Genomic DNA, 26,193 nt, shown 5'->3' on the forward strand with positions numbered 1-26,193 from the left:
CCGATTCTCTCTCATCCTACCAGTCATCTTATTTAACAGAGACCACATGGCAGTCAGAAAAATTTCCATCAAGGAATGGAGGATATAGGCTTGTGCAAGTCATTAACATTGGTGCAGCACTGCTTACAAAGTAAATAAAGGCTGCCATCTTGTGGAATGAGGACTACAGAACTGGCTAAATGAGAACACCACAATGCAGAGGGGTAAAAACCTCAACAAAGAACATTGGGATGGAGTGGGAAAGGGAGTAAAAAAAGGGGTACCTGTTTAAGAAATTTGCCTTTTGGGTTCAAACCACATTCCTCTCATTACAAAACCCGCAATCATACATCCAAGACTCAGTTTATGGATTTATTTCAGTGGTTTTCAACGCTTTTTTCATTTGCAGACCCCTAAAAAATTTCAAATGGAGGTGTGAACCCCTTGAACATCTTAGTGTGCAGACCACCAGGGGTCTGCAGGCAGGTTGAAGACCATGGATTTATTTTGATAGAAAATAATCATTTTAAATTGTTTTACTTTACTCCTGAATAATACTAGAACTTCTGTATACTTACATCTACCAATTCATTAAAAAACATTAAATGGAGTACTGATCATAGTTTTTGTATTTTGTTAGTAATTTATTTTGATATTTTGTTCTGAATGAGAAGGTTCTATTGGCCTAGGTTCATTATCTACTTCATTTCTTCAGTTATGTACTCTCCGTGCTCTTTTCTTTCCTTTACTGCCAGTTCCTTAACTACCACCCCTTCCTGCCCTGCCACAACATGCAATTTTATGTACTTCTAAATGTATTTCCACTTTTGAAAGTACTGGAAACACTGTTTGGCAGTCCTTTTCTTTGCAAACTGAAAAATGACTAGCTCTTGAAGAATTTTCTTTTTAAATAAACAGGAAGTTCCATAGAGGGCAGTTATTTAAGTCCATTGGGTATATTCCAAAGAAATATTTTAAGGGCATTACACACACACACACACACACACACACACACACACACACACACACACTTCCAACTTGTGACAGCTTATATTATATCAATTTCTTATTTACCAGAGTGAAAATATATTTTTACTTTTTAATATTAAAGTGACTTGATTCTTGCTTGCTTTAAGACTTGTATTCTTAAAACAAGTATCTTGATAGTAAATATTTGCAAAAAACGGACAAGATTTGCTTTTCTGTAGCATGTACTGACAGCAAGCTTAGGATCTACTTATTGGACGAGTTCAACTACACATTTCTCCCCAGCCCATCCCATATCAGCTTTAATCACTGACGTTTAAGAAAAAAGCCCCCTGACTTTCACCCACCCAGTCACTGCTGAACTGTTCCTTTCTACCACCTTGAGTTGCCACCTCTTCAAAACATGAGTCCCATTACCACTTTGGATGGACTTCTTCTGAAGTTGCAGATTCTATCAGTTGGAAACAGAGACATGGATAATAAAGGGCAGAAACTAGGGGTTACTGATGAGAGTTTTAAAGAACTATATATTCTTCTTGGTTGCAGCTTCAACTTTAAAAGAAACAGCTTGAGTATTTGAAAGCCAGCAGGACTGCCAGGGGGCAACATACTTTCTCAGGTGTTGTCATATTTACTCAAATATAGGATCCATGCCAGTAAATCATTGAAATACATACTAAAAGCTAAGCACTTTGACAGCCCAACTCAGCTTTGAAGGGACTACTCACATACTTAAACACATGTTGACATGCTTTGCTAAATCAGAGCTACTAGTAGAAAAATATGAAATTGTAAGATCAAATTATTATTTCTAAAATCAGCAATATCTAACAGCAACAGCTAAGCACTAGTCTGAAATAGGTAAAAAGGGGACCCAAAAAATCTTAGCTTTAACACTGTTAAAAGCATCACTGTCATTGTATCATGAATCAAAATTCCTTCAAAGAAAATAGTGAGATTTTATTGCCGTTCCAGTATTTTCTAACCAATTACCATTCTTGCAAAATGCCCAGGAAGGGCACAAGAGCAAGATCCAATCCAATATGAACTCAGTGGCTAAAGAAACTTGTCTATACCATAGGACGATTTCTATCTGCATCTCACTGCAGCCACCATGAACTTAATCAGTACAGGTTAAACGTATGTCACACTGGTGATAGTTGTACTTTGACCTCCATGGCTAATTTAGCCATTATACATTCTAGTTATATAATGCATAGTAAAAATGCACCATGATTTGTTTGCACAAAATCTAAAGTTTCTTGGGGCCTTCAACAAATATTAAGATTGATCTAAGGTACTTATCAGAGATTTGCAGTGTAGTTTTCAATTGTTCATTATCAAACTGGGGGACATACCTAGTTGGATCTCGCAGGGGTCTGTCCTTGGTTCAGTACTAATTCAGTATTTTCATTTATTATTTGAATAAAGGAGTGAAGATTGTGCTTATCAAAATTTGTGCATGAAATCAAGGTGGAAGCAGTTGCAAGAACTTTGGAGGAGGACAAGATTCGAATTCTAAATGTCTTGATAAATGGGAAAATTTGTCTAAAGTAAACAAGATGAAATTCAATAAAGACAAATGCAAACTACTACATTTAGGAAGGAAAAAATCAAATGCAGAAACAAAAAGAGGAATAACTGACTAGGCGGTAGTATCGCTGAAAAGGATCTTGGGATATAGAGGATTGCAAATTGAACAAGAGACAATGTGATGCAGCTCCAAAAAAAGGCAAATATTCTGGGATAGAAGTGCTACATGTTAAACACGGGAGGTAACAGTTCTGTTCTACTTAGCACTGATGACGCCCTCACAGCTGGAGTATTACGTCCAGTTTGGGGCACTACACTTTAAGACGAGGACAAACTGGAGAGAGTCCAGGGGGGAGCAACAAAAAATGATAAAAAGGTTTAAGAAAACCTACGAGGAAAGGTTAAAAAAAAGACTGAAAAGGGACCTGATAAGTCTTCAAATATGTTCAAAGCTGTTATGAAGAAGACTTTGATCAATTGTTCTCTATGTCCACTGAAGGTAGGACAAGTAGTAATAGGCTTAATCTGCAGCAAGAGAGACTTAAGGTGGATATGGAAAAAAAAAGAACTGTCAATTAATCACTGTTAACTCATGCAATTAACTCAAAAATTAACTGCGATTAAAAAAGTTAATCTCACTGTTAAACAATAGAATACCAATTGAAATTAAATATTTTTGGATGTTTTTCTACATTTTCAAATATATTCATTTCTATTACAACACAGAATACAAAGTGTACAGTACCCACTTAATATTAGTTTTTATTACAAATATTTGCACTGTATAAATGATAAACAAAAGAAATAGTATTTTTGAATTGGTGGTTGAAGCGTGAAGGGACATATGAATCTTTAGCACATCTGGCACATAAATATCTTGTGACATTGGTGTTACGCAAATGCCTGTTCTCACTTTCAGGTGAAGTTGTAAATAAGAAGCAGGCAGCATTATCTCCTGCAAATGTAACCAAACTTGGTCCTACTTCAGCCAATTGCTCAGACAAACAAGTAGACTTGTAGGCTCTAAAGTTTTACATTGTTTTATTTTTGAATGCAGTTATTTTTTGTACATAAAATTCTACATTTGTAAGTTCAACTTTCATGAAAAAGATTGCACTACAGTACTTATATTTATCATCATCATCATCATCATGTTCCTATTATACCTCTGGCATTTAGGGCAGTGATGAAGCTCCTCCACTCCTGCCTGTTTCTGGCAAGCCTTTCAATGGTTCCCCAGCTGTGCCGCAGGTTTTTCAGCTCAGCTTCCACAGCTCTTTGCCATGTTGTTTTCAAGCAGTCTCGTCTTCACTTGCCTTTGGGTGTCCATCTTATTGCTACTCTAGTGATGGAATCAGTTTCCATCTAAAACACATGACCGATCCATCTCCAACACCTCCTGGCAATGATGATGCTCAGATCCTCTTGGCTGCACTGTGTCAATGGATCTTGGTTTGAGATTGTTCTGGGCCAAAAGGTACCAAGGATTTTTCTGAGGCAGGTTGTATGGAATGAAGACTGTTTAGACATGTCATACTTTCTCATTCCCCAGCATTCTGCACTATAAAGTAGTGTTGAAAGTACGCAGAGTTTGGTTTTGGTGTTGTATTTGATGCTTTCCAGACTGTTTAAGCTCCTGAAGGTGTTCCTGGCTTTACTGAACTTTGTTCTGACTGATGGTACCTGCCCAAGTATGTGAATGTTTCTACCTGGTGAGAACATAATCCTTTATCTGTACTGGTGATGGTGAGGAAATATTACGGTCATGATCTGTGTCTTAGTGCAGTTGATTTTTAGTCTAATTTGCTGGTGATACACTGAGTTGAGTTGTTTTTTCTTGTATACGGTGTTGGGTATGTGATAAGAGAGTGACATCTGCAAAGTCCAAGTCTTCAAGGGATGAGAAGAGTGTCCATTTAATGCCTCTTGGCATGTCTTCTGTTGTACGCCACGTTACCCAGTCGATGGCAATGTTGAATAGGATTGCAGACATGACCCACCCCTGACATACTCCTGTTTTGACTTCAAAACTGAGCTCACTGTGATCAACACTACATTTAAAGTTGAAATAGAAGCTTTTGAGGACATTGATTATACAGAAAGGAATTCCACATGCCCACAAAATGGGTCATAGGCTGGTCCTGTGAATGCTATCAAAAGCCTTCTCAAAGTCTATGAAATTTATGTAGAGTTGCCATTGCCATTCTAAGTACTGTTCTATAATGTTTCAGAGTGAAGATCTGGTCTGTGCATCCTCACCCTTTCCAAAAACCAGCTTGCTCTTTTCTAAGAACACTATCAACTGCCTCCGATATATGTTGGACTATGATCTTACACAATACTTTGCTTGGCACAGATAAAAGTGTGATACCACGCCAGTTATTACAATCACTGAGAGTTCTTTTCTTTGGTATCTTCACTATAATCCCATTGGGCCACTCATCTGGCACTTTTTCCCTTTCCCAAACTGATATAAATAAAAGGGCCAGGATAGATGCTGCTAATTTAGGATTTACCTTGAACAATTCTGCATTCAAATTATCCTTGAAAGCGTATATAATTTTTAAGGGTATCTACTATTTCTTTTGTTTTTACACTGCAAATATTTGTAATAAAAAATAAATATAAATTGAGCACTGCATACTTTGTATTCTGTGTTGTAATTGAAATCAATATATTTGAAAATGTAGAAAACACTCAAAAATATTTAAATAAATGGTATTCTATTATTAACAGTGTGATTAATCATGCTAACTACTGAAACAGGTTACCAAGGTAGGCTGCAGAACCCTTGCCATTGGAGATTGAAGAAAACGTTAGACACAGTGTTGGTCAGGGATAGTCTAAATATATTTGCTGTTGCCCCAGTGCAGGGGGCTGAACTAAGTGACTTCTCCAAGTCTATTCCAGCTCTACATTTCCATGATTATCTTTGCAATCTAGTGGTTAGGGCACTAGCCTGGGACTCAGATCTATTCCACAATATCACTATAGATTTCCTGGGTGATGTCAGGTAAGCCAACTAAATCTGTTATTCAGTTCTCCATCTGTAAAATTTGCACTTCCCTGTCTCACAACGGTTCTGTAAGTATACAGTAGAGCCTCAGAATTACGAATACCAGAGTTACGAACTGATCGGTCAACCACACACCATATTTGGAACCGGAAGTACACAATCAAGCAGGAGAGACCAAAAAAGCAAATACCTTATAGTACGGTGCTGTATTAAACTACTAAAAAATAATGGGAACATTTAAAAAAAAAGATTTGACAAGGTAAGGAAACTGTTTTCATGCTTGTTTCATTTAAATTAAGATGGTTAAAAGCAGTGTTTTTCTTCCACATAATATAGTTTCAAACTATATTAAGTCAATGTTCAGTTGTTAACTTTTGAAAAAGTCATAATATTTTGTTCAGATCTACAAACTTTTCAGAATTACGAACAACCTCCATTCCCAAGGTGTTCATAACTTTGAGGTTCTACTGTAAATACATTAAAGATTGTGAGGCACCAAGACTTTATGGCAATGGAACCCATATAAATATGAGGATAAACAGATTTCCCAATTGACTTTTCAACAGTTGATGAAATTTCTAGCTATCTTCTGCTCACAGTCCCATAATTACTCTTTGAGTAGTATGGTATCATTTTGAATTTTGATTTCAACCAGAACCTCCCCCATGCTAGGCAAAGTTTAGGCTTAGTGAGGCTGCAACACACCATTAACCCTTTACTGTGACTATTAGTGCTATACCCACCAGTGACTGTTAACACAACAGCAACACTCAGATTCTTTAGCGAAATTGCTGACAATGACTAAATAGTGGCTTCAATATACAAAAGACACTAGCAGTCACTTTAGAAACTGTTTTTTAAAGATTTACCAAAATGTATTAATGCAAAGAGGTTAAACAGGTACTCTTCCACAGCCCTCTGCTTCTTTCATTTTCAATACAGGGATTTAAGATTCCCACTGGTCCCACAAGGGTTTTAAATCCAGTGTCTTGACAGATGCTAGTTAGAGTAAAATTTACAAAAAGGCAGCAGTCCAGGGTTTATAGGTCAATGACAACCAATGAGTTTACCAAACATTTGAGGGGGCAGGCACAATCATACACAAGTACAAGATTATGGCATTGCAACTGAGAAGAGCTCAGTGCTCAGTCTTATTTGGCATTCTCACTGCATCACGTATTTCACTTGCACCACATTTCTTACCTGGATACTATGCTGGAGCCATTATAGAGATCGCTAGCATAAGACAGTGTTGCCAAAGGTCGGACGGAATTGTAGCGAGTGAACTTCGATAGGCACTCCTGAAATTCATCCAGCTGGCTTGTGGTTCTGCTGTCATCTAGACAAAGGTAGCAGAATTGTTGGTGATGGAAAAGAAAGAATAAGAGGGAGGTAAATAAAAGTTTAACAAAAAATCCTAAGGCTTAAGTAGTCATATGACATTTCCTAGGCAAGGCATCTAGGGATGAACACTTGTCAACAAACATACTAATTGACTTTTCACTTCAGCACACACCTCTGAATACTAGTTCACTTTAGTGGAAAATACGTCTTTATAACACTATGTTAGGAGAGACTACAGTAAAAGCTTTGTCATCTGGTCCATTGGGGGAATGGGGGGTGCCGGTAAGTGAAAAATTCCGGTTAACTAAATGAGGGAGAGAGTTTGGATGCAGGAGGGGGACTAGGGCAGGGGATTGGGGTGCAAAGAGGTTATGAGGTCCCAGATCCAGGGGGCACTCACCTCAGGCAGCTCCCCACAAGCGATGACTTTCCCTGCAGCTCCGAGGCAGAGGTGCAGCAGGCAGCTCTGCATGCTGCTTCCTCCTGCAGGCACCGTCCCCGCAGCTCCCACTGGCCACGCTTCCCAGCTAATGGGAGCTGCAGAGTGGAACCTGGGATGGAGCAGAGGTGAGCACCCCCCATATCCAGTACGCTGAAACCCCTTCCGTACTGCAACCTCCTGCCCCGAGCCCCTTCCCACACCCAAACTTCCTCCCAGAGCCTGCACCCCGCAACCCCTCCTGCACACCAAACTCCTCATGGCCGTTCCTCCACCAAGGAGCAGCAGGGACATGTTGCCACTTCCGGGAGCCAAATGGTAGGGAGCCTACTAGCCCCACCCCAAATCGGATTATAAACTGGATTTTCGATGAAGATTAGAAATGCTGGTTTATAGAGCTTTCCAGTTGGTACAGGGCCTGATAGAAGTAGTATAATACAGTAAAAACTGTTATCAAGAACCATGAACATGCCCTCCCTTGTGTAAAAGTCCACCAATTTTAAGTAAAGGCAGAAGTCCTGGGTGATGGGGATTACCATTACTTAAAACAAAAATTGATACAAGTGTAAGCAAACCTATGTACCATCAAGAATAAGTAGTTACAATATGCTATAGAGGTAAACACATTTCTCTTCCTCCATCTCCCAGTACAATATGTTCTAAAGAGATAGTCTATTATACCAAAGAAATTATAGAAAATTTTTCCCCTCACTCCAAAAGCAAGAGAGTTAATAGAGTGGGGAAAAGCCCACAAAATAGAGATGCCTGCCTTACAAACTCATTGCAGAATGATGTCCTTCTGTAGTCAGGGAAAATTAAAACAACTTGAAATACAATGACACGAAAAACATTTGGTGGAAAATTGAAAGTGGCAACTATAGAAGTTAATAAAATACAGTAAGCAATAAAAAAAGACAAAAATCCAAATTCCTCCTGAGTCATAACTTTAATCACTATGAATAGAAGAGTTTAATCATTTCATTGTTAAGATTTCCCATAGAAGAAAACACTTATTGCGGTGCCACACAGATAAACTAGCCTTTATAAAATGATCAAGTACCAGAAACCAACAGGCTCAGATTATAGCCTTCAGGTTTGTAATACCCACCAGAATTGGTAAGAGTTATACTTTGCCTTCTCAAACAGGCCCAAGAGGAGGAAGCTCACTTTTGCATTGAGCATCAGTGATGTACCAACAATTTCAACTACTGAGTCTAACAACCATCACCACCCTTACACCTAGAACATGCATCAGCCCAAAGCCGTTCACAAACAATTCAGTATGCTGGTACATACCATACGTCACCAACCACTCAAATATAGTAACTTTCGGGGTGAAGTGCAGCAGCTATTAGTAGTACATACCAACACCATACTTAGAGAATAAAAATGTCATGAAGCATTAAAAAGTTACAGCTCAGTGGTGTAAAGGGAAAGGGTAGCTCACCTTCGGAGAACTTTCTGAATGTTTTGTGGGAGTGAAGAGAGCAAGGACAGCATAATAGTGACTGCCCATGGAAAAGTACTAAAAGGGGGAAAAAAACGCTGTCTGCACTCTCCCAAATTCCTGTCCCTCAAATATCAAGAGAGGCCATTTCAATCACAGCTCTACATCCCAGCTGCATTTTAAAATACAGTCAGTAATTAAGAGTGACATTTTAATGTCTATATTAAAAAGGAGAGAAGGAAACAGGGTTAGAAGAGCCCTGCGTGGATACAAAATTTGTATCTGCATCTGATCAGTAAAATGGTCCGCTGACACATAAAGCGGATATCTGCAGGGCTCTAAATACAAAAATCATATCCGCATCTGATCCGTGATCTGCAAAAATGGTCTGTGGCTATCCGCAGATTTGCAAGGCTCTAATAGTCAGATGTTTGAAGGTATTGGCTATGTGTCTCCAGTGTCCTTCACAGTTGCTCTTTTCACTCTGATTAAAGTCCCAATTTAAATAAAACAAGGGCCTGCACCGGACTTTTTTTGTGGGGGATTCTACTGGAGGGAGAGGAGGTATGGGAAGAAGAAAGCGGGTGTACACCAGCGGGTGTCTTCAGAAAGATGTTTTGATGTGTCAGTCAATGGTGGAAGCAAAGAAGGAGCTATTCTTCCATTTCCCTCAAATCTAGAGATCATGTACCTCTTTCTTCTCTAATGTATTTTACACCCAGACCTGCAAATTGGGATGCTACTTTTCAAGATGTTTCCCCTGTCAAAGTGAAAGACACATCATAATTAAAGCTATTTCCTACCACCATCACCTCTAACTACAGGACAGTCAAAGCTCTTGCAAAAAGCTTCTCTATTCATTTTAAATGTCAGTTCGTACACCACTTCTTTATACTACAGATGTTTAAATAATCAGCAGCAGAATTTAAACTAAACTATTTATTTTTTTAAAAGAAAGGAACCCTTGGGAACTCCTGCTGTTCCTTGACATATGGGAAAAAGCACTGCCACATAGATACTTCTACTATCCCAGGTCTCCCCACAAAGCACATCACCACCTCATGCCAGTTCTACAGCTGGCTCAGATACCAGTCATGGCTCTGACCCAAGCACTCCATGTCGCCAACTATTTTAATTTCCATAGGGAGTCATGCACCTCACACATCCCTTTGTCACCAGCCAAAATTCACATCAGACTTATCAGACAGCTGAAATTCCCAGGCAGACTCCTGCAGGGCACTAGTTTTGTTTTTTCTTAAACTGGAGCAGCAACAGAAGCTAGCCAGAGTGGATAAAAATCAATGACTTTAAAAAAAAAAAAAAGTTTTTTTTAATTTAAAATCGGATTTTTTTAATAAAATGCTTTGAGGAAAATCCTACCTAAAGATGGTTTTAATTTTGATCTTTGAACTATAATGTATCTTATCATGGAATAGGGATTATACATTCTAATTCTATAGTCCGAGGCAATATATTCATGTAATGTTTAAGAAAAGTTTTGTAAATGAGTTCCAATAGTTCATGGATTATGGACTCAATTTTATGGGGTTCCAGGAGCTTCTGTATAGATTATTTAGGTTAATCTTTCTATCTACCCAGTGGGACTCAGTGTTCAGTCAAGAAGATACCATTAGAGATGCTTAGTTTTGCACTTTACAGCAAAAATGTTTTTAAATAAATAAATTCATATATAGGAGGTGAGAAATAGCAGACCTCAACTCTATTGTCCCTCTGCAAATTTGTGTCAATCCCTTACCTCTTTCTAAAAGTGCACAGTTTCAAAAAGTTCATTGAATAGAAGATTGTTGGGGGCAGAATAGATCTGGACAAGGAGAAGTTTGGAGATAAGTGTGAGAAGGGAGGAACAGGCAAGAGAAACAAAAGCAAAACTGTTTGAGCAGCATATCCCAGAAGTCTTGAGGTCTTTCTGAGCATAGCCTTCATTGATTTGAGATCTACCATACCATTCTCTCACTAGAATGGAAAACCTATAATGGCAGCAGTCCATAAAAAAGACAGTTTGGGAATATTTTAATGAAGTTCCTCTACCTGTGGGTAAGACAGGCATGCATGCAAAATGCAAACAGTGCAACAAAGAAATGCAAGGCTTAGTTGCCCGAATGAAGCATCATGATGAGACGTGTTCCTTCTCAGGAGGAAGCTGCATTGAAGATGATGAAAGGAATATGTCTTAACATGCAGGATCTTCAGGTTGGTGAACTTTTTTATTTCGCACTTCTTTCTTAAGGATTGCCTGTCTTCCTTCTGGACTATTCTTGAATTCTCATGTTTGAGTATAAAATAATAGTTACTCTATGGTACTATCATCTTACATGCAGTTGTGAAAAAAAAATAGCTGAAATAGGTAGATCTTTCTTTTACAATTTCACCTTTAAAGTAGTACATCTCTACCCCAATATAACGCTGTCCTCGGGAGCCAAAAAATCTTACCGCATTATAGGTGAAACCGCTATGATAAAGTTCCTCCTCTACCTTGGTGGGTTCTGCGCTTACTGGTGGATTTTGCTAGCCTCAGAGATTTTCCTGTGTTGGATCAGGAGTTGGGGGGTTTTGGGGGGAAACCCGGGCCCGCCCACTTCCCCTGGTGCCAGCCCAGGGCCCTGTGGACTGCAGCTGTCTAGAGTGCCTTCTGGAACAGCTACATGACAGCTGCAATTCCCTGGGCTACTTCCCCATGGCCTCCTCCCAATACCTTCTTTGTCCTCACCACAAGACCTTCCTCCTGATGTCTGTTAACGCTTGTACTCCTCAGTCCTCCGGCAGCACGTCCTCTCCCAGCTCCTTACGCACACCTCACTAACTGGAGTGAGAGCCTTTTTATACCAGGTGTCCTGATTAGCCTTAATTAATTCTAGTAACTTCCCAATTGGCTACAGGTGTCCTAATTAGCCTGCCTGCCTTAATTAGTTCTAGAAAGTTACTGAGTGTTCTGGAATAGTCCCCGTTATCTTACCCAGGGAAAAGGGACCTAATGTATCTACCTTCAACCACTCTTTTGTAGCCATCTGGCTTGACCCTGTCACACTACGTTATATCGAACTTGCTTTGATCCCACCTCTGGAGCACTGCTTTACCGTGTTATATCCAAATTCGTGTTATATCAGGTCACGTTATATTGGGGTAGCGGTGTACTGAGTGTCAGTGAATGCAATGAATATTACTAAATGAGCAGTATGGTAATAATTAAATAACTGCACTGACTTATTTTAGGGGGGGAGGGATAGCTCAGCAGTTTGAGCATTGGCCTGCTAGACCCAGGATTGTGAGTTCAATCCTTGAGGGGGCCATTTAGGGATCTAGGGCAAAAACAAATCTGTCTGGGGATTGGTCCTGCTTTGAACAGGGAGGTTGGACTAGATGACCTCCTGAGGTCCCTTCCAACCCTGATATTCTGTGATTCCATTATTTTGTTTAGGAGAATCCATCCTCAACATACAGGATTCTGAAGACTATCTACTTTCAAGATAACTCCGAAACCACAGAAAATGATTATCTGACAATGACAGTGTTTCAGTCACATCATGTATGTCACATAGCCACAGTATATCACCTGTAGCAAAAAGAAAAAAAAACAACACATCATACAGAAACAGCCATAGATAAATTTGTGATAAGAACTAGCAGATTACAAAAAGAGGTAATTGATGAAAAAATTGCCCGGTTTGTTTATGCAACAAACTCTCCTTTCCATATAACTGAAAACCCACACTTCACTAATATGGTTCAGTCATTAAGACCAGGATACAGTCCACCCAACAAAGCAGATGTTGCAGGCAAATTGCTGGATAAAGTGTATGAAAGAGAAATTGAGCAGTGTGCAAAAGGTTTCAGGTTAATAATTTTACCCTCTAGTCTTGATGGGTGGAGCAATGTCCACAATGATCCTGTTCTATGTGCTTGTGTGACAACAGGAGAAGGGAATGTCTTCCTTACAGAAACAATTGATACATCAGGAAATGCACACACAGCAGAATACTTACAAGAAGTAGCAGTAAAAGCTATAACAAACTCGGGGAAAAAAATTCCAATGTTTAGTACGCAGCTTGGTCACAGACAATGCTGCAACTATATCCAAGATGAGAAGAAACTTCTTAGGAGTGAAGAGAGTCGCAAGCAATTAACATACAGCTGCAGTGCTCTTATACAAAGACTTCAGTGTTCCAGAAATAAAGGCTTATGTTGTTGAAATTACAAAATATTTCTGTAACAACCATTTTGCAGCAGCTGCTTTGAAAAGAGAGAGAAAACAAGCTAACTCTCCCACAAGACATCGATGGAACTCAGTAGTGGATTGTTTTGAGCACTATATCAAGGACTGGCCTAATCTGATGACCGTTTGAGAACAAAATCATGAAAAAATGGATGGCACTGTCACAGTCAAAGTTCTCAACATTGGGCTTAAGAGAAATGTTGAACACATGCTGAGTACCCTGAGGCCTATTTCTGTAGCCTTGAACAAAATGCAGGGAAATAGCTCTTTTATTGCTGATGCTGCTGAAATTTGGAAGGAACTGCGTGAGGTCTTAAAAAGAGAAATATGCAATGACAGAGGTAAATTACAAGTTTTAGAAAAAATGAATGGGGCAAGTGCTATCTCCAGCTCATTTTCTTGCAAATATTTTCAATAGTCAGTACCAGGGTCAAACCTTAACTGCTGAAGAAGAGGAGTAGGCTATGACATGGACATCCAGCAATCCTCCCTCCCTAATATAAACTTTAAAACTTCAGAGCTAAGGGTGAACCATTCAAGAAATATATGTTTGCTGATGATCTTTTAAAGAAAGTCACACCAGTGAACTGGTGGAAATCACTTAAGCACTTGGATTCGGAGACTGTTGAAGTGACAATCTCACTTTTAACAGTAGCTGCTTCTGCTGGTGTAGAAAGAATATCTTCTTCCTTTGGACTAATTCATTCCAAATTGAGCAATTGTTTGGGACTTGAGAAAGCAGGAAAGCTTGTTTTTCTTTTCCAGATTATGAACAAACAGGAAAATGAAGGTGAAGACTACTGTATTAGCTGCAAATGCCACTATTTTAAGTTATCATGTTGACCTGTTGGACACAGTTGATTTAATTTTTGCTTTTAAAAATATATATATTTCATGTAACTATTTTAGTTAACACAATTTTTAACAAAAACAAACCTGATTTTAAAAAACTTGAATGTTTAAATTAAAAAATTCATGCGCTTGTTTTGTTAAAATATTATATGTTTGCTGTTGAAGAAGAAAAATCCAGAATACCTAATGATGATGTTTTAGTTAAATAAAACAATTTAAATGTCTGTCTGGTGATGTTCTCCTCCTAATACAGCATGGCAAGAAAATCCTCCAAATATTAATGATTAACCTGTTGAACTGGATATCTGCTTCAATTACCTTTGGTAAATGAAATAACCAATCATTCATTTTCTGATAAGCTGTGAAACTAATCTAAAAAGTTTTCAAAGTAAATCACTTTAAAAATGTATAGTGTGCACCTCCTAAAAATGAAACCTTCATTTCTCCAAGTTGTGGAGAATATGTATTAAGGTCATAACAACCAACAAGAATGCACTTTTATGTAGAAATCCATGATTACATTTAATCTTCCTGACTAATGATTTAAATCAAACCCACCCTGAAGCTATCATAATGTATTTTCTACTGAAGCAGAAAATAATTTAAACGTACTCCAAATTAATGTATAAAGCAAGCTTATTTGTGATCTCCTGCTATGAAAGTTATAGGGATACGTCTTACCTCAAATACATCTAAAACTCCATATATTCAAAGAGTCAACTTCCAAAAACAAAAAAATAGTGATACACAGAAATCTTGTACTTAGAATGCACTGAAATGCATGAGTGAAATCCAAAAGAGGGGAAAAGGCTAAACAAATGCCACAGATATTTCCCTGACTGGGGGAACTGTGCCCCTTTTATCTTGTAATCCTCCATACAAAGTGTGGCTAATGTTATATTTTAGAACACCTGTGGATGTTCTGTTAATCAGATAAAACATTTGCAGTTTCAAATTCTGAAGAGAATTTCTCATCTGAGGACTGATGGTACTATTTTCACTGCACAATGGGTGAGGAAATATTGTATTTTATCATACACTTATACATTGTTTCCTGGAGGTGTCTATTACTCCTGGGAGAACTCTGCACCAAAAAAAAAAATAATAATAAAAATCTGCAAAATTCTGCATATTGTCAAAAATTCTGCATAGTGTTAAAAACAAACTATATAATCATGCCAGTTTCAATTATTTTGATAATTTATTTCAAAATACTTCCTCCCCCTGGCAGCATCTTCTATTTCCGAGCTGGGGAACTGGGCTCTGCCAGGTTCAGTGGCCCCTACTGGCAGCCAGCAATGCTAATTCTGCATTGCACAAAATTCTCCCAAGATAATCTATATACTAGAGTTTCTCACAATTTGTGTGGATTACTACAGCCTACAGAACACTTGCTGAAGGTCTGTGGAAAGCTGGCTGCTCACAAGCTCCTCCTCTTTTTCCAGCTGCTAAATTTTATTTTCAATGCACTACAGACTGAGGTAATAATTACTTTTTTATGGAAGCAACTGTTCTTATCAAAAAGATATTATGCAGTTGTAAATGACAGGAGATGTTTCCCAAGCAAATGTGAATAAAAGCGTTTCTGTTGCCACAGGACAATTTGTATTTAAAACAGTGTCCACACTGTGAACAAGTTTGAGACGCTCAACACACACACACACCCACCCACCCTCTGCAAATAATTTGAACATCAAGCTTTCACGGCATTTTGCCCCATGATCTGGTCTGCCCATAAGGTATCCTATGTAATAAAACAGACTTTTTACAGAGAGTAAAATCCAAGGCCTCTTTCCATTCAAAAAGAGAGAGTGTTAAATCCAGAGAATATACTCAAGGAACATAGCATTGGAACATTCTTCAAAGCTCATATCTAGTGCCATTTGTGTTTTAAGTACAGGAGAATATGCCAAGTTATCTTCTTATCTCCTTCAATAGCCTTTGAGTTGTAATCAACACATGCCTGTTTGAGTGAAAAGGCTCTTCACAATGGTATCTCAAACCATTTTTATGCCTCAGTATATTTTTAAAGGTACAGACAAAAGTCCTATTGTTCTTCAGGAGGACTGTTGTACATATCTTTCATGCACTGCCTTTGTAAATATACCCGCTTGTACCTCTTCTAAAATGCCAAGAACATATTTCTTTGATTAAAAACAAAACAATCCAAGACTGGACAAAAGATGAGGTTCTGCCAGTCAGCTCAGGTGTATGTGTATACAGAACTTGGAGGGGAGAAGTGAGATGTGCTCTCAAAAGCCAGTCAATTTCTGTGATCCAAGTACTTAAGACAGTAAAAGCAGCAAAGAGTCCTGTGGCACCTTATAGGCTAACAGACGTATTGGAGCACGAGCTTTCGTGGGTGAATACCCACTTCATCAGATGCATCCGAAAGCTCATGCTCCAATATGTCTGTTTGTCTATAAGGTGCCACACGACTCTCTGCTGATTTTACAGACCCAGACTAACACGGCTACCCCTCTGATACTACTTACTCTGATACAGGCAACCGGAAGAACCTCAGAAATTCAGCTCCAAATTCATTAATGCAAAAGAAAAATACCTGATACACGAGTCATCCTGGTAGAAAAATAGCACTGCTCCAAGTCCTCAAAATGAGCTGTAAGCCTCTTCCGCCTTGATGCCAACGTGCTGTTATACCATGGCTGTTTCTTAGTCTGAGTGGAGAACAAGAAATAATTATTCAGAAGAGGGGTCCAGGCCTGGCTTTACCGATTTTGTATACATTTGGACAAAATGTACAGACATGCCCTTTTATTTTTAAGAGGTTATGAATCTGGAAAAAGATCAAAGGCCTTGTTTCCACATGTATCTGCCTCTTATGGATCTCTCGTCACATCTGGTTATTTTACTGACAAGAAAGTCAGTCACATACCTGTAATTCTTGTTTTCTGAAGGTAGTAATTATAATTTGATAACTCATGGGCTTCAGCTTCAGGCATGAGATTCAGGAGCCAACAACAAAACAAAAACAACAAAATCCTTGCAAAGGGGGGAAGGAGGGAGGGTCACAGATCATGTCACTCATGGATCTAGAGGACACAGTATCAAAACTTCTCTCAACTATCAGCTCCTTTTAAAAGGAGACAAAATGTGCAAGAATCAACACTCAGATGACCAGAAGAGATGGCTGGGCAAGAGGGCTTTTTAAAGCTATCTTAGAAGAACAAGTAGTAATTCTATTTTATTTTAAAATGACAAGTAGATAGAGCGTGGGAGTCTGTCTACTAAAGAACAATCAATTTCATTGCATATGAAGTCTGGAAAACTTCAAAAAGGCACCTCCCATACCTCACCACCAATTAAAAAAAACTGAGGGGAGAGAGGAGGTCTGAAAAATTTTTAAAATAAATGTTTATAAACTACCCCCACCACTGAAGGAGTAGGAGAAAAGAAAGAATCTCTCTTGCTCTCCTCATATATTTGTATTACTGCTAAGAAAAAAACAGGCAATTTCCCTGCTATATGAGTTACATTCTCTTTACTTGATCTTATAAAAAGCTTACATATAAAAACTTCACCCCATTATAGCCAGACACAAAAAAAACAGATATAAAAACTCAAACATACATGGGCAGGAACAGTCTTCTTGTTCTGTGTTTGTACAGGGACTAGCACAATGGGGTCCTGGTCCATGACTATGGCTCCCAGGCACTACAACAATCCCTACTGAGGGTATGGCTACATTTGGAATTTCAAAGCGCTGCCACGGCAGCACTGCGGGAGCGCTGCCACGGCAGCGCTTTGAAGTGTGAGTGTAGTCAGAGTGGCAGCGCTGGGAGAGAGCTCTCCCAGCGCAGCATGTAAACCACATCCCTTACGGGTATAGCGCTGGGAGCCGCGCTCCCAGTGCTGCTGCCCTGATTACACTGACGCTTTACAGCGCTGTATCTTGCAGTGCTTAGGGGGGTGTTTTTTCACACCCCAGTTGCAGCGCTGTAAAGTGTGAGTGTAGCCAAGCCCTGAGAGTCATTAGCAGTAGCACTGGTGGTGCACAAAAAGATTTATCACATGATAATATGCAAACCAAGTGTGAAATCCTGGCTACACTGAACTCAATGATCAGAGGGGTAGCCGTGTTAGTCTAGATCTGTAAAAGCAGCAAAGAATCCTGTGGCACCTTATAGACTGAGGCCATGTCTACACTTACAGTTTTGCAGCGCTGGTAGTTACAGCTGTGTTCGTACAGCTGTGTAGGGCCAGCGCTGCAGTGTGGCCACACTGACAGCTACCAGCACTGCAGTGTGGCCACATCTGCAGCACTTGCTGTGCTGTTGGGAGTGGTGCATTGTGGGCAGCTATCCCAGCATTCAAGTGGCTGCAACGTGCTTTTCAAAAGAGGGGGGTGGGGTGGAATGTGACAGGGAGCGTGGAGGAGACAGACAGAATGGATTTTTGGAGTTGACACTGTTTTCAGCTCCCTGCCTTGCAAGTTCTAAGGACTGTGCCTATCTTCAATCATTTTAAAAGTTCTAACTCCCTTCTCCCACTCCTCTCTCATTCACTAAATGCAAATTATGTACTTCTAAATACCCGTCAGACCAGATCAGCAACTGCTCAACACGGACTTCCCCCTCCCCCCCGCCGTGTGAGAGTGCTGTTTCTCTCTTCAAGCAAACACCTGTGAACATTCCAAAGTAATTCCCCTGCCTGCCTCTGCTCGCTCAGCAAACAGGAGCTGTGTTTGTTTTTTAAATAAGCAGTTTGGCTGAACTCCGAGCTCTCCCTTTCTTCCAGTTTGTTGTGGACAGGAATTCTGGGATACCTCCTTATACCCCGGAGGTCAATAAAAGCGCTGGTGGGCGTCCACACTTGCTGACCAGCGCTGGATCACCAGAGCTGGAATCCCTACACCCGAGACTCGACCGGGTGTACAGCCAGCGCTGCAACCAGGGAGTTGCAGCGCTGGCCGTGCTTTGAAAGTGTGGCCACATCCTAAGTTGCAGCGCTGGTGAGGGGGTTACAGCGCTGCAACTCTCTAGTGTAGCCATGGCCTAACAGACGTTTAGTCTATGAGATTTAGTCTATGAACTCAATGTGAGCATTGCCACTCACTCCAAAGGTGCCAGGATTTCAGCCTAAGAATTTAACACATCCAACATGCTCCTTGCTTGCATAATTAGCAATTTACTCTCAGTTCAGGAACAACAAGAAGTCACTCACATTACAACCAGCAAGAAGCCAACAAGGATGTAATTAAGTTGAAATTAAAGCAATACACGTTATGAAGAGTACACTGTATGAACAAGTAACTTGAAACAAACTTAAGCAATGACAACCTCAAGAACTACTCATCATATAAGATCCCTGACTGTATATTGACTGGTTAAACCGTAAGTTCACAACTTCCATTTCATGCTGATTGCACATATCTTGTAGGTACTCATTTTATACTGACAGCAGATCAGCTTTATGCCAAATGCACCTGACATTAAGCATCTCTAATTCACTGTAGTTTTGACAATGAACTACATATGACAACTTTACAAATACTGAATGGCACATGCTAATACCGTCTTTATGTTAATTACATGAACCAGGCTGCAACTGCTTTAGCCTCAGCAAATTGTGCCTATCATAGTTGAAGATGACTGCAAACAGCAATGAGCAATCACTTCAGTTTCAGCTTGACAACTGCCTGGAATAGGATGAGCAATATAACCTAAACCTAGATCTTCTAGGTGGTTCCAGTCTGTACTGAGATTAAATCAATCACATGCTAAGTAGTTAATCTAATTAGCACAGCTATTACTAGATCTTAAGAGCCAAATTCCACTTCAATAGGTCTCAGACTTGGCAAACTGAGTTGTGCTGGGAATCAGTCTGCATTAATCTGTCTTGATCAGCTAAATGCTCAATGGTGCCTACTCTAATGAAGCACTATCAAGCTTCCAGGCAAGGAAGTCTGCTCCTTGGCTACTCAATCTGTTCCTAAGCAACACTGGAAAGGGGAAAAGGGGGTAAGAGAGTGAGAGACAAGCAAGCAGCTGGCCCAAGGGAGAAAAAAGCAAAATCTTGCTTCTTCCTGCCAAAGAAGAAAAGGTTTAGGGGGAATGCTTTGAGACCAAAGGTCCAAACACAATAACGAGATGTTGAATTCAACACTTACTGCTGGAGGGGTTCTCAAACTGGGGGTTGGGACCCCTCAGGGGGTCACAAGGTTATTAGATGGGGGGGGGGGTCGCAAGTTGTCAACCTCCATCCCAAACTCTGCTTTGCCTCCAGCATTTATAATGATATTAAATATATAAAAAAGTGTTTTTAATGTATAAGGGAGTGGGTGTCACACTCAGGCTTGCTATTTGAAAGGGGTCACTGGTAAAAAAAAAAAAAAAAAAAAGTTTGAGAGCCACTGGCTTAGAACCTGTATTTTTCTCTTTACTTTGGGACCTGATTGAAGTGTGTCACGGCTATACACAGCTTGAGGTCGGACTGGCTAAAGCCCTGCTAGGGTCTGTGGGAGCCATAGAGCAGTGGATCTCAGCCAGAGGTACATGTACCCCTGGCGGCACACAGAGGTCTTCCATGGGGTACATAAACTCATCTAGATATTTGCCTAGTTTTACAATAGGCTACATAAACAGCACTAGCAAAATCAGCGTATGAATTTTTAGTTTGCAACAATGACGTGTTTATACTGTTCTATATACTATATTCTGAAATGTAAGTACACTATTTCTATTCCAATTAATTTATTTTATAATATGGTAAAAATGAGAAACTAAACAATTTTTCAGTAAAAGTGTCCTGTGATACTTATGTCTGATTTTGTAAGCAAGTAGTTTTTAAGTGAGGTGAAACTTGGGGTACCCAGGACAAATCAGACTCCTGAAAGGGATACAGGAGTTTGGAAAGGTTGAGAACCACTGCCCTACAGGAAGACTTTTTTCCTCTATAATAAAGCCCGTGCAGGTGTTTTGCACTTTATTTGGCTGCTCACTAAGTTATGAAAACTAAGGAACCATTTAGGATCCTCTAGATGAGGATAGTAGTTTGGAGCATCACACTAGCAAAAATTGTCAGCATCTGGCCTCTCACAGGTCATCCCAAAGTAAGTACCATTAGAAACAACTGTCAATCTAGTGACAGCAGTCCCATGGTATCTCCTATCCACAGGAAATACAGAAAAGCACCATAATTATTTCAAATACCTGAAGTGTTGAAGTAAGTTTTCATATGAAGCCTACAAAGTATTTTAACCTCTCTTATTAATGAGATAACTATAAGAAGTTAGGGGAGGAAGCCAGACCTTAAAACATTAACCCTACTGGGGATAAACCTCAGTCAGAAGACCGACACACAAGCTCATTTCTATGCAGAAAATGAAAAATTATCTAAACTCTCAGGTCATATGGTAGGCAACTCTCCAAAGGTCCCAAATGCCTTTTTCTTGTGATCCAGCCTCTGAATACGAAATCTAGGCTGGAAATAATAAACTAGTTACCCTAGAAGAACATTGGTCAGCAGTGCAATGCTAATTAAGGTGTGAAAGGAGCTGGATGATTCATTTTGACCTAGTGTCTTGCTTCCAGTATTAGCTAATATCTGATTTTACCATGAGTGATCATTAACAAAAAATGCAACTCAGTTTATATTCATATGGACTATTTTCACTGAAGATTTCTTGTGCAAAAGAAAATTAAACTAAATGTTTCTTAACATTAAAAATTATTTCTAGATTCCCAATACAAAAATATATTAAAATTCAATTAACAATCTGTCCTAGAGAAAGCAGACTTCAGTATATATGATTTTCGTGTTAATAGGTTGCTATCCAGAGTGACAGGAAAACCTATCTTGGGTTGGGGGTAGGAGGAGGAGGTGGTAGAATTATGCTGTTCCTTTCTATTTCAAAGAAGAAATTAAAGTATTAAAACAAGTAGCGTCCATGGACAGCAACAAATGAAGAATATGCCAGATTAGAGTTTTGTACATAAACTCTCCATCTGTATTTTATACACCCTTTAAAACCAAATAGATAAAAGGCATTTATACAGAGCCAATCACCTTGGTATCAAGCTACCAATAACAGCCACAAAATGTCTCAGAAAAAAAAAGAGAACTTACTCTATCCATTTACTAACTGCCAACTGATTTTACTACAAAATATGCTACAGAAACGCAGTGTCCAGATTCTTATTACAATGTATCCATAGCTAGCTCTAAAATTTAAGTTTCAAAAGCATTTTTATCTGTACATTACATCGCCATGTGAACCCTGCTGCTGCACACTAAAGTTACACAGAGAACTCTTACATACTATACAGTTTCCAGCAATGAGAAATGAGGCTTCAAACTGATTCCCCTATCTAAAACAGTCACAAGAAAAATCAACTTTAGAAATGAAGTCAGGTACCTAAAATTTATGGTACCATTTCTCTTTGCAGAGAGCATATACCTAAATATGATCTGATTCATGAGCATATTCAATTATTCCTAAAGTTTAGTCTCTGCCACAGATAACTAGGTGACTATTTAAGGATTCAGATTTATAAGAGCCAGTTTGGCCAATGTCCTGGAGATTGCAAACAATCTCTGGCCTTTGTCCCTCTCTCTAGACATATGTATTATCTTACCTGAGAACTGCCACTGAATCCTGGAGGCTGGCTGTACTCCGTGGAATCGATAATATTACTGTAAAACCAAGAGAAACAGAGCCTGCTTAAAATCAAACACTATGCACTCATTCTTTATCATTTTCAACCTACTTACTTTTCCTATTACATCCTGCAGCAAGATTGTGTTTAAAATTCATTCTGTAGGCATGAAACATAAGCCTTTTTAAATATACAGAATGAGGATATGTCTTATGTCTACAAGAAATTCTAAATTACTGTTAAACACACTTCTATCCAAGTACAGTCAAGTGTGATAGTGTTACAAACAAAATTTCAGGACAGACTGGTCCTGTATTTAAATCATGCAGTGTAAAGCACACCTTCTACACACTGCTATTAAAAAATTATTGTGTAGGTATCCCTTCCTTCCTAAAGGAAGTTACTGGTATTTCATGGGGTCCAAGATAGTGATGTGAAGGGAACAGTCAAAAAGCTAGTTTGGAAAAATATTACTGTCCCAGTCACCTTAACATTATAGAGATAATCTCTTGAAGTGTTTGACCTACTCCCCCCACCCCCCCAAAAAAAAACCCACTCAAAAAAAACCCCTGGTATTTGAGTTGTGAAGAACAGATCTCTAAGTTGATGTCCAGAATTACAGCTCAGAAACATTCCTATGGCATGCTATTTTCCAGTTTTGCGTACTTTTAATTTTGAGATAAGATGCAGAGTTTGCCTCTTTTGGACTTCTTTTTCCCCCCGAGGCTAGGAAATGAACAAACCACTTCTCTATAAGAATAGTTATTTATAGTTAGCTCCTATCATGCTGACCACCCGCATGCATTGACTGAAGCCAAGATTTGAAAAACAGCTCGTCTAAAGTGAAGCACCTAACTGTGTGTTTGTGAGCTACAGTTACATGGCCTGAGTACCCAGCAGCTCCCACTGACTTCAGTAGGAGCTATAGACTGTTCAGCACTTTTGCAAATCAGGACCATTATTTAGCCAACTAAAGCATTTAGAACCCTAACTTTAGGCACCAGTGCTTGAAAATCTTGCCAGTAATATTTTATTTCTATATGATACACAAATCCTTTCCCCACTACCCCTTAATAATGAGCCTTTTATTTGCCCCAAAGTATTTTTAGATTACCACACAAGAATACTATCATGTTAAAATTATGTAGTCAACAAACTGTGTTACAAATATCTACTGTAAAAAAGTATTTTGAAAGCCTTGCTTTCACCACTATTCTTGGCTTGTTTATTTTATTTCATGTGGCTTGAAACAGATTATTCAGTTTCACTTTCATTTCCTCGCCTACAATGTATGTTAGATACAAGTATTGCCCTCACTGAAGATTGTTTTAATGGGGGGTTGGGGAGGGGGTAAAGAGGTTGGAGGAACAGGTAGTTTTTATAAGGTTACTGGAAATATTTTTATTGGTCTTGGTTTTGTAAAAAGTGATTTTACACAGATTTATGTTTAGGTTCTGGTTGCCAGCGCTGATCACCAACACTGATATTCCAGTGCATGATGGGACTACCGACATAGCATTAAGCGCATTTCCACAAGCTGTAAATCTAGAAAGCCAAAATACTTGTAATTTGGCTTTAATACTTCACTTCAATATCAGTTTTAAAAATCTACTGGAGGCAAATCTGAGTTGAAGAGAATGTTAAAACTTTAACACATCTGTAGTTAACTTTTAAGTGAACTCCAACTGCTGATATCTTAACACTTGCACAGTCAAAACAGAAAAGCTACAAGCAAAAAACAAAAATCATCTGCTAGGAAAAGAATTATTTTCTACTAGATCTTTGTGGAGGGAAAAAGTAATAATGCTGCTTCAAGCATATTTGGGGACAAACTTTAATCATGGGGGATGAGGGGCAGGCAAACTAAGAAACTAAGAAAATGTATACAACAGTTCCTGCCAGTGACAGCAGGAGAGAGATGCACAGCTGGAAAACAATGGAAAACAAGCTGTTACTAGAGGCAAGGACAGTTGCAATTAACAGCAGCCTTAAAGTGTCTAGTCTTATTTTTGCTATAGATGTGCTGATAACGCAATATAATCTGAGTTCCAGAAGTGTAGATACAATTCTGCTATCCACTGACAAATTCTAAGCCAGTTTTGTGTAATACTCTTAGCTGAAGCTGACTTGCAGATACTTGAATAATTGAAAAAAGAAAGATTATAAAAACCTTAAATCTGAAGTCCTGTTAACAAAGGCTTCAATATTTTTGTGATTAAGAAATTCAGCTACATTCACTAATTATAAAAGGCATAAAATCTGGGATCAAAAAAGGGAACAAACATCAACCTGTGGGTGGCAACTGGAGCAAGAAGGAGCAAATTTTGAGACAAAGAACTGGAGTCAATGAACAAAAAATACTGCTTAAACAAAATGAACCTTTGGCAACCATGTAATTAATTTTTATTGGGTCTCTTCCCCAGGAACTCATGACAGAATGGTTAAATTTTCTATTACTGCCTCAGAAACCAGAGGTGTATTTCCCCCCCATCATTCACCAACCAAAAGACACTAGGTTTTTTTTATTTGTTTGTTTTATTTGGGGGAGGGTGAAGAGAAATTGAGAAGTATATTAGTTTTTAATCCGCCTCACAATTGTTTGTATTTCCCTAATACACAAAAACTAGAAAACTAATCCTGTAAAAAAAATACTGTACCATTACCCCCCAATGTTTCATCACATCTTGCAGAAGTGCACACAAAAAAAGTTTTGATTTCTTTTAAGTAGCATTAGTTACACATACTGAATACAAATTCAGCAAAGTTAGAACAGTGAGTTTTCCCACAGCAGTATTCACCTACAAAAAATACAGGATTATTTTAAATTTCAAGAGTGTGAATATAAATGAGATGGAAATACAAAGCACATAGCCAAAAAAGTGATAATTGCTTATGAAGACTAAGAGGCAAATGTGGAAAATAGAGAAAACAGTTGAACTGGTCTTTAAACAGGGTCTGGAGATATTCAAGCAGGAAGGGGAAAAAACGAAAAACCAGAGTATTGGAGTAGACTACTGAATCAGAATTAAAAGTGTATTAAAAGGATAAATCAGACAAGGCACAAGACTGAAGGCTCTAAATTTCAAGGGGGAATGCTGTAAATCTGAAGGAAAAATAGAACAAAATAAATTAAACAGTATGACAGACAAAAGAAGAGTCTGTTTTCTATCAGCACATATTTAAGGTAACTTTATGCTATTTTATAAAATGCATTAGTAACAAATGCTCACCAGATAAGTTATTACAGGACAGAAAGTACGCTGACAAGATATGTACTGGTTTAAACACCATTTTAATTAACAGCCCAAAAGTTGAAAATATCCATATAATTTAATCAAATATTTGAACATGGAAAATTATATATTATAACTAATACATGAAAATATAAATACATTTCATTCTTACTGGTTCAGTGTGTCTCTTAAAAAAAAAGTGTGTTTTTTAGATGAAGTATTTCAGTTAACAGAACTGAAGAACTCGGCAAATTTTAAAGCTCCGATCAATTATTCTGTAGCACTCTTTCCAAAGAAAGATCTAGGTTGCAGTTTTTGAACTATTCACCACAACATATGTTTAGTGCTGAAAGCCAAATTAAATTCAGAGAGTAGGTGGTTTCTAGAAAATAAATCCAAAAAATTAAAATCTTTGGTCACATGAAACCAGACACAAGACTACTGTGTGTCAAGAGATACAGGCTCTAGAAGTCATCCAGTAAGCGAAGCCTCTTAAGAACCCTCACATGCCACT

At 38.7% G+C, this 26,193-nt stretch overlaps 1 protein-coding gene across 2 annotated transcripts in view; it reads right to left on the reverse strand.

Annotated features, from left to right (window-relative positions):
• COP1 (COP1 E3 ubiquitin ligase) overlaps positions 1-26,193 on the reverse strand; it is a 218,303-nt gene that overhangs the window by 142,905 nt on the left and 49,205 nt on the right. For both annotated transcript variants that reach the window (XM_030571631.1, XM_030571630.1), the window contains exons 9-11: positions 22,426-22,483; positions 16,392-16,506; positions 6,719-6,854 (exon numbers count right to left, since the gene is read on the reverse strand). In XM_030571631.1, the coding sequence (XP_030427491.1) occupies positions 6,719-6,854; positions 16,392-16,506; positions 22,426-22,483 (309 nt within the window). The remainder of the gene's footprint in view (positions 1-6,718; positions 6,855-16,391; positions 16,507-22,425; positions 22,484-26,193) is intronic.

The sequence above is a fragment of the Gopherus evgoodei genome, chromosome 8 (genome assembly GCF_007399415.2).
Source record: "Gopherus evgoodei ecotype Sinaloan lineage chromosome 8, rGopEvg1_v1.p, whole genome shotgun sequence".
Lineage (NCBI taxonomy): Eukaryota > Metazoa > Chordata > Testudines > Testudinidae > Gopherus > Gopherus evgoodei.